This window comes from Haliaeetus albicilla, chromosome 24, assembly GCF_947461875.1.
Source record: "Haliaeetus albicilla chromosome 24, bHalAlb1.1, whole genome shotgun sequence".
Classification (NCBI taxonomy): Eukaryota; Metazoa; Chordata; class Aves; order Accipitriformes; family Accipitridae; genus Haliaeetus; species Haliaeetus albicilla.
In genome coordinates this window covers 1,127,323-1,143,765 of record NC_091506.1, presented here as the reverse complement: position 1 = coordinate 1,143,765, position 16,443 = coordinate 1,127,323, and the positions used below count along the sequence as shown (strand labels likewise).

At 50.2% G+C, this 16,443-nt stretch overlaps 1 protein-coding gene across 2 annotated transcripts; it reads right to left on the bottom strand.

Moving 5' to 3' along the window:
• Window positions 1–744: 744 nt before the first annotated feature.
• SSUH2 (ssu-2 homolog) lies at window positions 745–14,827 on the bottom strand. 2 transcript variants are annotated; one of them, XM_069811767.1, is made up of 11 exons: window positions 14,675–14,827; window positions 13,974–14,055; window positions 11,567–11,696; window positions 10,489–10,549; window positions 9,704–9,828; window positions 8,998–9,060; window positions 7,999–8,084; window positions 6,458–6,550; window positions 5,246–5,351; window positions 3,258–3,365; window positions 745–1,193 (listed from the first exon to the last, which is right to left on the bottom strand). In XM_069811767.1, the coding sequence occupies exons 3-11, from the start codon at window positions 11,684–11,686 to the stop codon at window positions 1,047–1,049; spliced, it is 909 nt and encodes a 302-aa protein (XP_069667868.1). In that variant the 5' UTR covers window positions 11,687–11,696; window positions 13,974–14,055; window positions 14,675–14,827; the 3' UTR covers window positions 745–1,046. The 2 variants fall into 2 exon arrangements, with proteins under 2 accessions (XP_069667868.1, XP_069667867.1); XM_069811766.1 differs by lacking the exons at window positions 10,489–10,549; window positions 11,567–11,696; window positions 13,974–14,055; window positions 14,675–14,827 and having other exon boundaries at window positions 8,015–8,084; window positions 9,704–10,102.
• Window positions 14,828–16,443: the final 1,616 nt, after the last annotated feature.

Here is a 16,443-nt window from a genome sequence, read left to right as displayed (position 1 = left end):
GGGGGCTGCCAGTACCACCCATGCAAAACCCCTCCGTTAGGCCCCAAACAGCACAAGAACCAAGAACTATGTAAAAAATCACGGCAGAGGAGAGGAGGGTTGTTTGGTTTGTTTTTAAATATGAGTGTTGGTATCTTTCTGTTTGCTTTCACATTTCTGAACTTTTTAGGGTCTGTTTGCTTCATCTCCTCAAGCTCTGCGCTGCAAACACAAGTGTTTGCACTTACTTAAATTAAATTATCCTTACACCTAAAGCAAGCAGAGGTTCTCCTGCAAGTTTCTCTGAGAGAAATGTTGCAAGATGGCTAATAGAAAAAAGGAGGATGTGGCAGAACTGCCTCCTGCAGGCACTTGAGCCAATACCCCTGGTCTGGATGAGGCCAGGGAGCGGGTGCTGTCCCCAGGGGCAGAACTCGTCCCCCCAGCCCACGGGCACAGGGGTGACCCCACGTCCTCTCCCCCCGCAACCTCCTGCTCTCTCCATCCCTGCAGCCGCCAAGGGCATCGCACGCAGCACGTACAGCAAAAGCCTTTTAGTCTTAGGCAATAATTTTCATATCGGTGCAACCACCCCTCAGATGGTGTTAGTGGGTACTTTAAAATGAAATCCTTTAAAGTTAGATTTGCTAATTGGATAGATTTTGAAATATATCATTATAGATTATGTCGTAACTCAGGAAAACTGACAAATAAAATGGGGAAAGAAAGGCACCAGTCATAAACTGCATAGATGGACTGAAAATGTCACTGTCAATATGCATCACTTTAATGATACAGCATTGCAACAAGAAAGGAAAACATCCACAGGGGGAAATCTTTACCCAAAGGCCTGATCCTGCACCCGGTGGGAGGCCTGGAGCTGGCCCCGGCTCTGAGATACAAGTGGTTGGAGGGAGAGGCATCGTGGTTCTCCTCCCCTTCTCCATTTTGTTTGCAGTCCCACACCGGTGCAGTGGGAAGGTCCTGGAGCATCCCCAGTCCCCGCAGGTGCAGGGGGTCGCGGGGTGATTGCTGCCATCATCGTGCTTCTCTCCCAGCACCGGCGCTCAGACGACGGTGCAGCCGCAGCAGCACCTCTCGGGGTAGTCCAGCGCGTGCACCTCGTTTTCGAGCCCATAGATGTAGTAGAGGTAAGGCTTCCCTGAATACTGGCAGTGAACTTCTGTGATGGGGATTAGCTCAATTGTTTGGCGCTGGGAAAAGGAAAGAAGGAAAAGCTCAAATTAAATAAGCGGTTTGGAGCAGATGCTGTATCTCGCTTTAGAGCAACTCATGTAGAGAGGGAAAAAGCCCCAACTTTCAGCCACAAGCCTTGCAGGTCCGAGAGAGCTGCTGCTTTGTGAAGGGGGAAAGAAAATCTGATGGAGACCCACCAGCCCATCACTACAGCCGTCAAAAATTTCCCTAGCTGCAGCCAGCATGGAGGAGCTAGCATGTTTCGGCCCTTGCATCCTAGACCACTTTTACTGCATTTATACCTATTTAAGCAAATTCCTTAAGTCCTTTAAGCCCTTGTTTCCAGTCCTCAGTGTGTTAGCAAATGCCCCCATCTCATGCATGGCTGAGGTCTGCGTGTGAACGTGGTTCCCTCTCCTTGCCCTGAGAACGTGGGGGAGCCGCGGGAGATGGGATGTGCACCAGCAAACACTGCTGGTGGTGGTGAACCATCACCTTTGTGGACACACATCACCTCTGTCCCTTGGAAGCAGGAAGAGCTGTCGGTGATGGGCTGCACCGTGCTGTGTTACTGCAGCAGAAATTGCTGCAGATTTAACCCCTGCTGCTCTGCTCCCTTCCCTGTCTGAGGGCGAAGGAAGCTGCTTTCATCTCCACTTATCTGGTAATTATTATTCATGGCTGAATTACAGGAGATAGCCTGGTATCAGTGCTGCGGTGGCACTTTATCTCCTCACGGAGGGCCCTGCTTTGCTCCTTCCTTTCCTTTGCAGAATGAGTTCGGCAATTCCTGCCTTTCCCTAACACCAACCAAACCCAAGTTTTGGTGAATTTTTCATCTGTAATCAGCCAGGACTGCTGCTAGCTCAAACCCAGCGACATGCACCAGCCCCTTAGTGCTGCTCGATGGGATGGAAGAAGGAAAGGAGCCAAGCGGTGCCCGGCAGCCGGTCAGGTCTCCTGAGCAGCCAGCGCAGCCCTGGGAGCCGCACGGAGCCGAGGGGCAGGCGCCCACCCCGGTTCTCGCCTCTTGTTGCAATTACACGCAAAGTCTTTGTTTTACATAAAGCTCAACGAGCCCGGCAAAGTCTGCCTGGCTCCAGCCCCTCCAACCCCAGAGGGTAGCTGTGGTCCTGATATTTACTTCCAACACATGGCCAATGTCGTAAGAAGCCAGAATAGAGTCAGCCAAGCAGAGGAGAAGAGCCTTTCCCCCCCTGCTTTCTCCAAAAGATGTTGATTATTAAGCGGAAGAACTTCAGCCAACGACAAGCGGAGGGGATGAAAAATTCAATGGTGGGGAAAGTGCTGGCAGAAGGCAGCCCGGATCGGCATAAATACCACGTGGTGCCAGGGATTTGGCAGGGCAGGAGGTTTTCAGCACCTGCTTTCCTATATAGCTAGAGGATGCTTTGGCTGGTGTGCAGCAATCTAGTGAACAAACTGCCTTTGATGCTGAGAAGTGGAAATTATAGGCTGGAATTAAGTTGGAAGACAGAAATTTGCCAAAGAGCTGGTTTTGACAGACCACATGGAAAATCAAACCATCTCCCTTTAAGTTTATTTTGGTCTTTCAGTTTACTTGCATTTTTAATGTGAAACCTTCTCTTTCCTGTGGGTGAAAAGACAGTATGTTCTAGCTCAAGTTTTGCATTTGCAATCATCTTTATAATAGCAGCAACAGAGATTACAACACTCTAGCGAGAATCAGATGGAGTGGAATCCTAATGTTTATTCAAAATTAGCTTCTAAGATAAAAATAGTGGTAATAAATAATGTTTGCCGGGGCTTTGAAAAGGTAAAAGGAACAATAATAACCACAGTTTCCTACATCTTTCAATACGTGCTTGAAAAATTATTTCCCTGGTATTTCGCTTGATAACTAAGATTTCTTTGATAATTAGGATTTCTTTTTCATTTGCTAAAGATCACCTCTAAAAAAATGAAATCGGTTACTATTCTCAACATCTTATTGTGTCTAACCATTAATCAACCTTCATTAGCTGACCCCCCGGGTGCAGGGGTGGGCAGCAGGTGGCGGGGGGACACGCAGGCGGCTCTGCTCCGGGCTTCCCCCTTACCTGCCGGAGGATGCGGGAGGACGTGGCAAACGCCGCGCTGTGCTCTGCGACGGCCCGCTGTGAGGCCAGGGAGATCTCGGGATCGGGAAAGTCGATGATAGGGTACACCTGCAAGAAATAAACCCAGCCGTGCAAAAGAGAGACCCTATTTGTCTGGCACAAACATATTCGTTTCACCTGTTACCGGCACATGCAAGGAAAGACCTGGGCATATAATGGACATACACAGAGTAAATGCTGAGATCAAAGTCCCAAAGGCATGTCCATCCCACCCCAGCAAAGTGTAGAAGAGTCCAAAACAGGGACCGTGCCCCTCTAGACAGCGGTTAGTGCTGCCCGGGGAGCAGGACAGCACAGGCAGAGGCTGCTGTTCCCACGCTGGCAGTTTTGGTTAAAAACCAGCGCTCGGTGACGCTGTGGCCCGACAGGATTCACTGTCACCTTCTTCCAGCAGCGCAACACTGTTAAATTCGAAAGGTTTTTTTTAAAGACTCTCTGTTTTCCCCCGGCATGTGGACAAATTACAGAAGAAATACTGGGCTTGTGGGCAAAGCAGAACTAGTCACGAATGCAGCTACTTCTCGCATAGCCAGGAGTGAGAGCCGTTTATGTGAGGGGCCCACTGATTTTAATGCTTATAGGACTTCAGATCTAAAGCATTCGTTGGAGAGTGACTCAGATGCTAAAGAATCATTCAAATCCCAAAGGGATTCTGCAACACCAGATGCAAAGTCTACACTACAGATGCATGACGCTGAGTAATAGCTCTCTGGGGGAAAGCTGGTCCGTGCTTGGATGGTGCCTATCTCCCCGTCTTGGTACATGACTAAAGTTTTTACAGGTTACTGCAAAACAACTAATAAATAATAAAAAGGCAGAGTTAAATCCTCACTCATTTGCATTCACATAAAAAAAAAAAATCAAGCTGAGGACTGAGCAGTACAGAAATGGCATTGGCTGTAGGAGAACACTGTGCTTCAGCCATTTTTTGACTGTTTCGCCCCAGGCTCCTGCAGGTATACAGAGGCAGATTCCCTCTGGGAGCCCTGTACCACAGGAGCTGGAGAAGAAATGTCCGGCACTGATGAACATCTTGTTTAAGGGCCCTGCACCCGCAGGTCCCCATGGCAGCACAGCGAGCAGCCCCAGCCCACAGCAGCACCTCTGTGCTGGATCCTGGCTCCAAAGCTGGCAAGATCCGCTCCAGCCTGCAGGATGAGCTCCCAGCGGCTCTGCTGGTTGATGGCAATACCACGCAGCACTCCGGCAAGGGGCAAGAGCCACTGTCCCACAGCCTCTCCCTGCAAAGCCTGCAGCCGACGGCGCTGACGCTGTGCAGGCGGTGGAAAATGTGCAATATAAAAAGCCCCAGGGATGGATCTGCTGGTGGATGTCTCCCACTACTGCTGGAGAGCTGCAGAGAATGACTCTGGGGTGGGATTTCTGCTAGTCTGGCGATGGCCACCAAAAGTAACCTGGGGGGTTGAGCACTGACTGCTGCAGCGCGGGTTGGTCGCATTTTGTCAGGCAGAAAACCCGACCGCTCTCAGTTCCTCAGAGGAAGCTAAGGATGCTCTGTACTACCTAAGGGCAATGGACCAAAGCCACCTCGTTGCTTTGGTCCTGGTGCCGCCCCGTCAGACCGCACAGTCACCCGCGGGTCCCCCTGCGCCTGCCAAAGCATTTCTGTTCCAGCCCGAGAGCTCCCTGGCCCCAGTGCCCCCGCAGGGAGGAGCAAAGTCGCAATCCCCCAGTGCCTGCTGATGGAAAAAGACCCACTTTTGCTGGGTTTCATAACCCCATTGCTCCCTAAGTTTCTCCTGACTGCAGAAATGGGAAAAGCTGTGTCCCACAAACGGGAACTGGGCATGTCCAGAGCAGCCACTGGCCACCGCAGCAGAGACCCACAGCTGGAAGCCATTTCACATCCCCCCTCCTTCACAGCCGCTCCAAGAGGGATCCCCTCCAGCCCCGAGAGTCACACTCACCACCACATTTTCATCTTTAAATATATTCTCTCCACTGACTTTGCTGAGCAGCTCTCTCGGGAAGTTCAGATGATGCTCAGAAACAAATTCAAAGACATTGTTCTTCCTGCAAGAGGGTGGGAAGACAACTGAACGATCTGAGGCTGGTTGCAGGGCACTGAGCTATCTCCAGGCTCTTTCTAAATGCCTGAGCAATGCTTGAGTGCTCGCTGATTTCCGAGGACCATAATCACGCCTGCCTAACCTTTGTGCGCTCCTGCGTTAGTTTCTTAATAACCTTGTATATGCAACAACCGTGGATGACTCTTGCATAAATAATCTTGAAATCAGACCTTCATGGTGATCACCTTTCCCTATGGCTTTCAGAGCCTCCTACTCCTTGCAGCAGGAGAGGTCTTTCTTACATTCCCTTTCCAAAGCCACGGCTCTTATTACCGTGAACCATTTTGCTGTATTAGCTCTGGGACACGGGCATGGTTAGTAGCTGATGGTGCCTCCAAAGGAGCTGCAGATCTCATCTGGCAGAGCTGTGCTTGGCTGGGGTAGTGCACCCCTGGGGCCCCAGTGCCCCCCAGGAGTCCTACCAGTGTGACGGGCATGGCTGGGGTGATTTCCAATCTCTCAGGATGGACAAGATGGTGTTCTGAAAAATGAAGGTCTTCACACAGGGTAATGGAAGGCATTTTGTACAAAAATGGGAAAGTGCTCAGGAAGCACCTGGCAGGGCAGGTAATGGCTTTTTGCTAAACCTCACAAGCTAAGATCTTTTTCAGCCCCATCTGTTATCTCTGGCCCTAGAGCTCCCAAATGGGAGATGCCAGATCAACACCACAGCCGCCAGCGTTGGGCCGTCACTAAAGCCCCAGAACAAGGAGCTCGGCCGCTGCCCCACGTCACCCCTGCCTGCTGGGGGCTTTGGGTCTGAGCTCGTGCCAGGCAGCGGCTCAGCCGCTCCGTCTCCATTTCTGACTTCTTGAGTGACCGCGGACCATCCTTTACCTCTCTGAACCCACTTCGGCTCCCACCACCCCCCATGGACAAGACTGCCATCATTAAGGACTAAAGCTGCCCTGCTAAGCCCCTGCTTCTGCCTGACCAAAGGCAATAAATACTCTCCCAGCTTCTCCTTACGAAGCCCAGCTGAGCTCCCAAGCCTTGAGGTAAAATAAGGAATAGAAGTAACAGCTCTGAACTTCTACCCATGCTGCTTACCACCTTATCACCAGCTGCTTGAAATGTTGGAGCTTTTTCTCTCCCCGACAGGTCGCACAGGTCTTGCTGCCCCGGCCAGAACATGTATTGCACCTTTGGATGCAACAAAAAGGATTTTAAACAGGATTTTAAACACCGCCCACTTTCAGAAGCCTGCAGACCCGAGGGTGATTTATTTCAGACTGTTTGTGTAGCTCAGCTCAGTCAGCAGCTACAGGAGTCTATGATAGCACATGCACCGCACATACGTCTTCCTCTGGTCTCTGACTCAAGGGATGTAACATATTTGCTGGAAAAACAAATGACTAATGCCAGCCTCAGATCTATTTGTAAATGTGGAATTAGTCAAAGAATGTATTTGTACATCTAATTAAGGATAATCACAATTTCCCCACACAACGGTAGGAAGGCGAGTGTCACTTTGAACATGCTGCTGCCCGTGCTTCTAACAGATGCAGGAGGCATATGCTTGTGCATGGAGCATTTTGATTGCATCAGAGCAACACAGATTAGCAGCAGTTAACAACTGATTCATTAAGGCTCTTCAAGCCATCATTAGCCCCAGTGGATTCATGCTTTAAAATGACTGCCATGATTATGCACGATACCATCTCTGTTATTTTAAACTTAATGGAGCCACATAAACAAAACAGTTTTAGAACAGTGCCTTCTTTTTTTGTCACTTAAAGATAATTTTTAAGCCTGTTAAGTTTCATGTTTGGAAAAAGGCTGCGCCGGTTGTGAAACCTGCCAAACCCCAACTGGGCGCTGCAGGAACCAGACCGAAGAGCAGCTCTGAAGTTTGCTGCTGCCATCCCAGGCTGGCTCCTTCCAGCCCCGTCCCACCCCCTTCCCCAAGTCCACCAGCATGGGAGGCTGAGCATGGACCTGGAGAGACTCAAAGTTGCAGCTCCTGAAGGTCTGAGAAACTCTGCTTTCATTGGAAAATCCAAAGCTTTCTCCAGTTTCCCAGAGAAGCTGGGAAATTCGACAGTCTTGTAACAGAAAGGTAAAAAAGATGGAAGAAAAGCAAGCTAAAAAATTATTATTTTCCAAAGGCTTAAGAGCTTCTCTCACAAATTTGGGATACCAGCCTGGTTTCTGAATGCTGAGGGAGGGCCACACAGAATGAATAATAGATGTTAAAATGAAAGTTCATTTAAAAATCAGAGGGCGAAGACTATTTCTAATCATTTTTCCTGGAGAATAAAGCTACTGCTGTACTGCTTTATCTGTTAAGTGGCCTTCATGGTAGAAAATAGAAAAAGGACACAGACATGTAGAGCATGCTCCAACTCTGCACTGTAACCTCTGCCAGCAGCACGCAAGTGGAGCCATTTTGGCTCAGACATACCAGATTAAGGGCTTTTTTTTCCCCTACCAACTTTCCAGTATTTTCCTCCTACTGGCAGACCCTCAGCTGATAACCTCCACCAAGCCAGTAGGACTGGGATGACTGGTTTCTACTAAACATAGCCTAAGGGAAGCAATACGCTCCGAGCAGAGCCGCACTAACTGACGCGCAGAGGAGCCCATCGTACCTTTTGCGACCTGTACCTGAACAAAGCTGGCATCTCTTTTGCTGCTTTAGTCTCCGCCGGGATCCCTTGCACGTTACACACCTCGTCTACAAATACACCGAAGAATTAAAATAGGTGGTGACTGCTAGAATATAAACGTCAGGTTTATAAATCAAAAGCTTTTATGCACATTATCAAAATAATTGCTAACTCAGGCTTGAAGAGAAAGGCATATGCCAAGTATGTACATTGCAAATAAAGAGCGTACAAAATAGCTCATAAATTGTGACCCTGGATTAACGAGGTGTTCCAGTCAAATTCACCAGTGATGCAAACTGGACACACAGTCTATGTTGAAATGCCTTTTTTCTTACATGCTTGTTTTTCCACTGTTATTTAGTCCTGTAGTTAATAGTATACTTCTATTTAAGTATTTGTGTTTAATCAGATTAACTTTAATTAAACGGCAAATTTGTGCAATAACAATACATCTTTTGGCTGTCTGGGAATATCTGTGCAGAAGAACAAATAAAGACAGGAGGCCAGATTTGTAGCTGCACTCGTACCCCTGGGTTAAACCTCCTCTCCCATTCAGAAACCCCAAATACAGGACTGAGCATATCTGAAAGATAGCAAACAGTTTGCTGTATTTCATGCCTAAGATCTGACCTCATTTCAACAGCGCAGAAGCAAATTCTCCTTTTCCTCTCACCATTATAACACATAGGCTATTGATTGAGGATGGGGTAAGACATCTTTGCTACCTGGGCAGGATTTTGACAACCCCCATTCAGCAAGTCTGCAGGACCCGGGAACATCAGCTGGGAACTGGGCTGAACACGAGTGGGTTTGGGATGCAGGGTGGTAAAGGGGGAATAAAACAGAACTTGCCCTCAGATTTCCAACCCTCGTAATAAGTACAGTAATAAGATAGCACCTGTTATAATTTTGCAAATGGACCCCAAACTTAGAAGAATAGGAAATGCAGGCTGCCTGGCAGAAGGTTTCGCAGCTCCTTACCCGACCTGCCCCGTGGCACACCCCGCACTTGGACCGGCCGTGACCATGGCATCTGTGACAGTCCTGAAATCAGAAGATTATTCATGCACAGAGCTGCCCAGGGATTTTAGATATCTCATATTATGCACAGGCACTCTTCCTGCATCTAAATCCAGTGATAAAATTCTGGTCCTAACAGGAGAGAATCCAACACCATAAAATTGTGCTGTACGACCATTAAAGGAGTCATAAATAATAATTATTTAACAAAGGCAAATGTCCACGTAGTGCTGGCAAAAAAAAGTAATTTTTTTTTCTTTATTCATTCTTTCACTTAAAAAGTAAAATAAATTGACCAGCTACAGAGCTTGTCAAAAGCTAAATGGGATCTGTCATGCAAACAAATGTCCTGCTAATGTTGAAAAAAAAAATTTAACAAAGGAGGAAAGGTTATCCAGTGCTCTTTCTTGAAAAGGCTGCAGCAAGATTTGTCCCCAAACTTCTAGAAGAAGAAAACACCAGGAAGAAGGCATCTCTGACTAATTTCCCCGGTGTTCAATGAGGAAAAAACCCATGAAAATGAGAACCGTAGTGAGGTGTCCATCAAGGAGCTGAGGGTCGCGGGGAAGGGACACTGCCCCGGCTGGGGGCTGCTCCCCGAGCCCCGACAAGCCCACCGGCCGGGGAAGGGGGTCCCGCGAGCGGCCGACAGCGAGCGAGGACTCACCCTGACCAGTGCCGAGCCGGGCACCCGGCAGCGCCGCATCTGGCCCTGGAAGAGTGGGGGGGGCCCGACCTCCATGTCCCAGGGGTCCAGGGGGGCATCTCCGGGGGGTCCAGCTGCTCCGGGCTCTGCAGGAGGGATGGCATCTTATCCACCTTGCTGGAGGGGGTGCTTGTATGCTGGCCGGCTCCTGGTGCTGCTGGGGACCGGCCAACTTCACTCCCCATCCCCACGCAGGTGTCGCACCAGGGACAGATCCTATGCAGTCCATGCCTCCCTGAGGTGCTGAGCATCTTCCTGCCACCACAGCACAGCCCCCGTCTCCCCCCAGCCCTCCCAGCAGACCCCCCAGGCCAGTGCGGGCATCTGGGATCAGCTGCCACCCAAAAGCCAGGGCAAGGGTCCCCCACACTCCTCAGCAGGTCGGTAAAAAGCTCCGCTGCACGCAGGTGCCCATCTCAAGTCTTGACAAGCTTTGAGTATACATGGCACTTGGTAGGAAATTACTGCTGCGCAGGCAGGGAACAAATGGTCTCTGCTCCCTGGGCATGCCACAAAACCTCCCCTAACGTGAGGAAAGCAATCTAAGCTTGTAAAGGAAGGCATTTTGCCCCAGGTTCACGTTTGCAGAGTGCAAACAGCCACAAGGGATCAGATAAACCTGATGCACGTTAAAGCAGGCTCAAGTCATCTCCAGGAGCCACACGAGTCCTGGACAGTGAGCGCTGCCACAGACCCCAGCACATCCCATGAGAGCTATTCCAGCAGGATTCAGGGCAATCACTTACTGGTGAAGGGCTCGAACGCCCACTCGCTTAACCTCGACTCACTGAATGTCTCCAGTCGATACTAGAAGAGAAAAATCATGCACTCACCACAAAGACAATTTGCACAAGGCAGGCATTTAAATTTGAACCGTGACTTGCTAATAATGGGTCTCGGGAGCATTCCCAGACTCTTCTGTCTCTGAGTACAACTGGCATGAGAAAAACTGGTTGGCACTTTCACGGCAAAAGTGTATTTTGCCATTATTTGGAGAATCCTGTGGCTTATTTCTTAGGGAATGCCCAGATAATGTTTCTGAGTAATCTGAATAATCTCAGAAGTGGAACTAACACCAGCGTAAAGGAAGATCTGCCCCACAGTGCCTATGAAAGGGCCCTCCCAGCACCCCGCTCCTCAATGCTCTTGCATTATCCCCTCCAAGAAGCCCCAGAAAAGGGAGCAGGGGTGGGCACAGCAGCACTCCCCTGGACAGCTGCCCTGGCAGAACCTGCACCAAAGCCTGGCACAGAACCCACCATTTCGGTCTGTTGGGTACTGCCTCGTGGGCAGCGATTCCCCAAACCAGGACTGACTCAAGAGCCAGCTACTAACCGCAGCAAGCACCAGATCCACAATAACTATTTTCAGTGGGAGGAATGACAATAGGGAATCAAAGCCCACAAGTTTTCTGTGAAATTAAACACTGCCAGAATAGGTTTACAGCTGGGGGGATGCGTGGCATTGCAGGTCACTCTGTGCTTGCCTGAGCCCAAAATACCAAGCTGCAGGGCAGGTTCCTGTGGTTTAGGTAAGGAAAGGGCTCTTTTGACAAAGCTAGGATGTCAGAGAAGGCTTCCAGGGGTTTTGCCAAGGTGGTGCTTTACTGTAGAGGAGGATGGACCTTTCAGCTATAAAAGCCTGCAGCCAGCTCTCAGGTAGACTTTTCTCGGAAAGCGCTTGTATGTCTGCGTTTAAAGCAGGATGAAAGCCATTTAATTTAATGAATGGATGGTTCTTCGTGGCCCGGTGTCACTATGTAATTGGAAATTACCCCAGCCGCTCAGAAGAGGTGCCCAAGAGGCCAGGTCTGGAGGCACTCACTCGGTACGTCCCCAGCTGCCGCAGCCGCCGGATGGCCAGCGCTCCGGCCGCTCTGCTCCCGTAGCAGCATCGGGAGGCCACGAAGCGCAGGAGGGCTCGCCTGGCCGCCGCCTCTGTCATCGGGGGCACGCTGGGAGGCAACGAGAACAAAACAGGTTTATACTCTTAACCTCTCCTAAAGAATTAGCTGGAACCATTCAGTGTATTTAACCTACTGCAAAAAAGTGAAGGAGAGCCTGTTTGGGAGCACCCACCTCCTTTACACAATCACAGCTGGCATCTTTCTCATTACAAAAGAAAAAGAGATTTGCATTCTAAAAAATACCTTCATGTAATATCCGTAAAGTTAGTATTAAAGAGTGGTCTAAAATAAATACATGTGAGTGTAAACCTTCGCTTTCAGCAGCTGGACAAAGGCTAGCCGGTTCGAAACGTCGTCGTGTCTTTACAAGCTGCAAATCAACAACTTCCCTGTCAGCTCACAGGATTAGAAATGGCACTGTTTATTTTTTCAGACCCCAGGACCCTTGTTACTCTGAGCTGGTTTCTATTTTCAGTTAACAGAAAAAATAGCAGAAAGACTAACTTGTGCATGAAGCACATCCCGTGCCCCCCTTGGCCCCCTGCAGCAGCTCTGACCGAGCGCGGCTGGGGTGGCAGGTCCCTGGAGGTGTCACGGGCACCTAACTCCCCAGCCATTGGGGCTGGATTAAAATTATGAGAAAAAGAAAAAAAAAAGCCTAAAATCTGTTTCTCAGAGGTGGTTCCTCAAAAATCCTCATCAGTTGTCTTTGTAAGTACAAGAGAAAAACCTACAGCAACTGCCCAAGCCTGAGAGAGGTCCATCTGTCCTCACTGGGACACCTGACTGTCCATTAGGTATTTGTTCATCTCTCTGATTTAACACCTTTGGAAAGCGTATTAAAACACCATGAAGTAAATAGTAACAGAGGAGATAATGTCAGCATTGGCTCTGTGGGAATACTCAGCAATGAATCCTTTCCTCAGAGCTCATGACGGCTCCAGCCTCGGTGGCCAAGCGCGCTGGCGAGAGTTTCGTTATGACCCCAGATGATATTCATTAAGAATCCTCCCTGTCAATACGGTGACAGCAGAGATTAAGAAAACGTTCTTCGATAAAGAGCAAGAGCTGATCTCACAGCTCCTACAGCTGTTTCGGTTTGGCAGGACGGTAGCGCAGGGAAGGAGGGGCGGTTTGGCCGGGCGGCCCCCAGCGCTCCCCCTGCTCCATCCCTGACACCGCCACTGCCGGACGGGGACTCCGCTGTTACCCCGAGCCCACTGCTATCTGAAGGAAACGTTACGCACGTCTGCTCTTAACAAGTGTCCCTGAACCTTCACCTTCCCTTTTCCTTTTTTTCTTTTTTGACCAGAGGTTTGTTTCTCTAACAAGTGTTCCCCCAGCATGGATCAAATTCAAGGCTCCCATGTTTATTTAGACACTTCCCTGTCCTTTCAGGACTGTGTTTCTGAGATGTTTAGGCAGATCACTGTCCTGCAGTCATCTTTTCCCCTCTCATTAAGGCTGAGAAATGTAATGCCACCAGATGTCTAGTCTGAACGTTTGTGTAGATGAAGAAAATGAGCAGGAGTAGAATCCCACCATCCTATACTACTATGGATCAAATGTTGCCTTTCGAGCTGTGCTGCTTTTTTTCCATGTGCAAAGGAAAAAGGAGGTGGGGGGGTGCGTATGTTCGGTTGGTTTTGGTTTGTTTTGGTTTTTAACTTCAAAATGAAAACCAGGAGAGAAAAAAGACAATAAGCAATAAAAACATAAAACACAGAATAACCTAGCCCTGGGAGAAGGACTAGCAAAATACCTGTGTGATACTTATATTCCAAAGAAAACTTCAAGAGTTTGGGCCCCACCTCTGAGGAGTTGCTCTGGTCATGCTCAGACAGAGAATATTTTATCAGCCCTGCCGCTGGGGATGCCGGGCTGTGGGGAAGGCAGCCCCACACCTGTAAATTCAGTTTTTACCCCTGCCCCAAGGCTCTCCCATGCCCAAGTCAGCACTGGTGCTTCTCCGCACCGCTGGACCAGTAAAACACCCGTCCACCTTCTCCCCACCTTCGCTGCCCAGCGCAGCAGGACGGCACTGCACGATGCCCGGTGCAGGGATGGCAGCTCTTGGCACCAACCTGAGGGCTGGTGATGGCGGCAGGCGATGGCACAAGGACGATGGCAGCGCTGTCGGTGCCACAGGGGTCCTCGTCTGCCCCCAGGACTAGCCCTGGGCATGCTGCTGGTTGCCAAAGCCTGGTAGGGGCGTGCCGCCTTTTTGCCATCTCTGGGACCCTGGGACCCCCAGCAGCATGGGGGGCTGTGCTGGGCTGCTTTCCAGAGAAGCGCATAAAACACACACTCCCCAAAGCTGCTTACCTGTGCTGCAAGAAGGGCAGCCTGCTCCGCTGCTCCCGGGGCTCACCCACCGGGTCCAGAGGTGCTGGCAGGGGCTTTGCTCCTATGGGAAAGGGCGAGTGAGGAATTCAAGCCCAATTTAAACCCAAGGCAGATTTCGCTCACAACTGCAGGAAGATTCAACTGTAGCAGCTAAAGCCAGTCCCAGGTGAGCAGTTTGCTTCGCAGCAAACAGCCCACACGCCCCAGCCAGAAGATGCTGCCGGTCCAGCTCATCCCAGTGGCGTTCCAGCAAAGCACTGGGACAGCTCCCAGGTGAGTCGGGCAGCCGTGCCCGTGCCTGTGCTGCTTTGCTGACCCCGCTGCTTTGCTCAGGGCAGTACAGCAGTCCCAGCTCCCTGCTCAGCAGAGGTCTTGATGACTTTCCAAGCAGGGAGAAGCACAGCCAGATGTCAAAGACAATTGCTTTCCAGAACATATCTCCCTGCAAAAGAAGCAGGCCAGGAACAGCAGCCCAGTATGCAAAAGGAGCCTGCGAGCTGGACAGGCACGTGCCCATTGCAGGAGCTGTAGCATACAAGAGGGAGGGTTTCATGGGGCTGTCCACCTTGCCTGGCATCTCCTTGGGTTAGGCAGCTGCTATAGTCTCCTTACCGTCAGAAGAGTAAAGTGGGAGAAGCGCAAACTGTCAGAAAGCCAAGGGGTCAGTGCCACGCACGCACCTCTGCCCTGGACGAGCCACTCGCGGTCATCCAGCCGTCCCGGGGGTGCAGAAGGCGTCAGGGAACGTCCCGGCTTCGGGTCCGGGTCCGGGTCCAGGTCACCTATAGCCCAGGGAAACACGGGTGAGTGAGGAAACCTCGAGGTCTGTCGGTGCACGTAGAGACCAAACAGATGTCAGAGGCCAAGATACAGTCGGAGGATTTGCTGTCCTTTCCCCCGTCTTGCCTTCAGGAGCTCGGTCCCTGTGCTGAAGTGGAACAACACTGACACCCTGTGTAGATGACGAAGCCCTGCAGGTCCTCAGCTCCCTCCGTGGCCCGGGCGAGTCGAGGACTGGGGCTTACAAGCCCTGGAGGTCAGGAGCCCGGCTGGGGAAACTGGCCCAGCAGCTCCCAGCACCCGCAGCCCTTGGTGGGAGCGCTGGGGAGCTCTGCGGCGGGTGGGACGGACACCCAGAGCGGGCTGGGTCAGGACACGGGTGGGAGAAAGGCACCGGGACCTTGCCAAAGACCCAGAGACGTTGGCTGGTAAGCAGGTGAGAAGTCGCAGCTACAGACCTCAAAACTGCACACGTTTACATCTTTAGCAGGACGTGAACATAGAGGTGAAGGTCAGCACCTCTTGGCTGCCCTTGAAACGTCAGTCCTTAGCTCAACCAGCAACGACTCAGCTCTTGAAAAGACTGCCTTTTTCTAAAAGTTTCCGACTTATTTTAATTCTGCTCATGGGACATCAGTTGTTTGTCTTCTTAGGTACCGCTCTAAAAATTACCACTGGTAGCAACTGAGCCTCCTGATGCCCAGCACAGAAACAATTCTTTTTATTAAGGCTTTCATCCAGTGACCTTTCATATTGCAGCAACTGATTACAAAAATTGAGTCTGTGCAAGAAAAGAGCTCGTGGAGGAGCCAGGAAATGCCAGCCTGGCAACAACACACAGTCTGAGCGGCACAGAGAGAGGCTGAGGGTAGTCATCCATCAACTTGATTTACTAGACTTTTCTTCTGAGAGCATGCTCCTTTCTTCCAGAAAGCTAAATTAATCTCTCCGTTATTTCTTCCTATGAATATAAGAAACTACATGCTTCATTTGAAATGTCACATCCCTCCTGCAGGAGAAGACAAGGCTGTCCTTGAGCTGAAGGAGAACAGGTTTCCAAGTAAAGGTGAGCAATAAGCACTACGGAGAACTTCCTTGTGAAAAATAAATCAGTAAGATGCCTTCAGTGTGATTCTCTCGATCATGTCTAGACCAAGCAGAAAAAACTCCCTCGAGTGGTGGGTAAAGTATCTCAAAAAATTTTGGATTCACTGGCCAGTTAGTTCACAGACAATGTGAGTCTACTGGGGCTTCAGCCATGATAAAGCTCTTCTGTGCCCCAGGGTGGGAAACCGCACTGGAGAGGTGCCTTTCCTTCCCTCTGTTTGGGTGTTGCATTGCTGGTTGTTGGTTTCAGTGTTTTGATATGTCTGTATGCAATTGTGTATTCATAAGGAAAAGGACACACAACTATGACTGAAAACATTGTAAATTCCCTCATTCAGAAAATGCCGCATTTACAAACCTTTAAGGACTGAAAGGACTTTGCACACCTTTAGCAAGGGCTGCCTTTTCTTCAGGTCACCGAGACTCGCGCAGCCCTGCTCGGGTGGGCAAGTGCTGTGCTCGGCGCGCATGGGGATGGAAGGGCAGAGGGAGGATGAGTGCCTTCCCTTAGTGTGCTGCAGAGAAATATTCCAGGAACATGAACTCCCAGGTTCTTATTTTG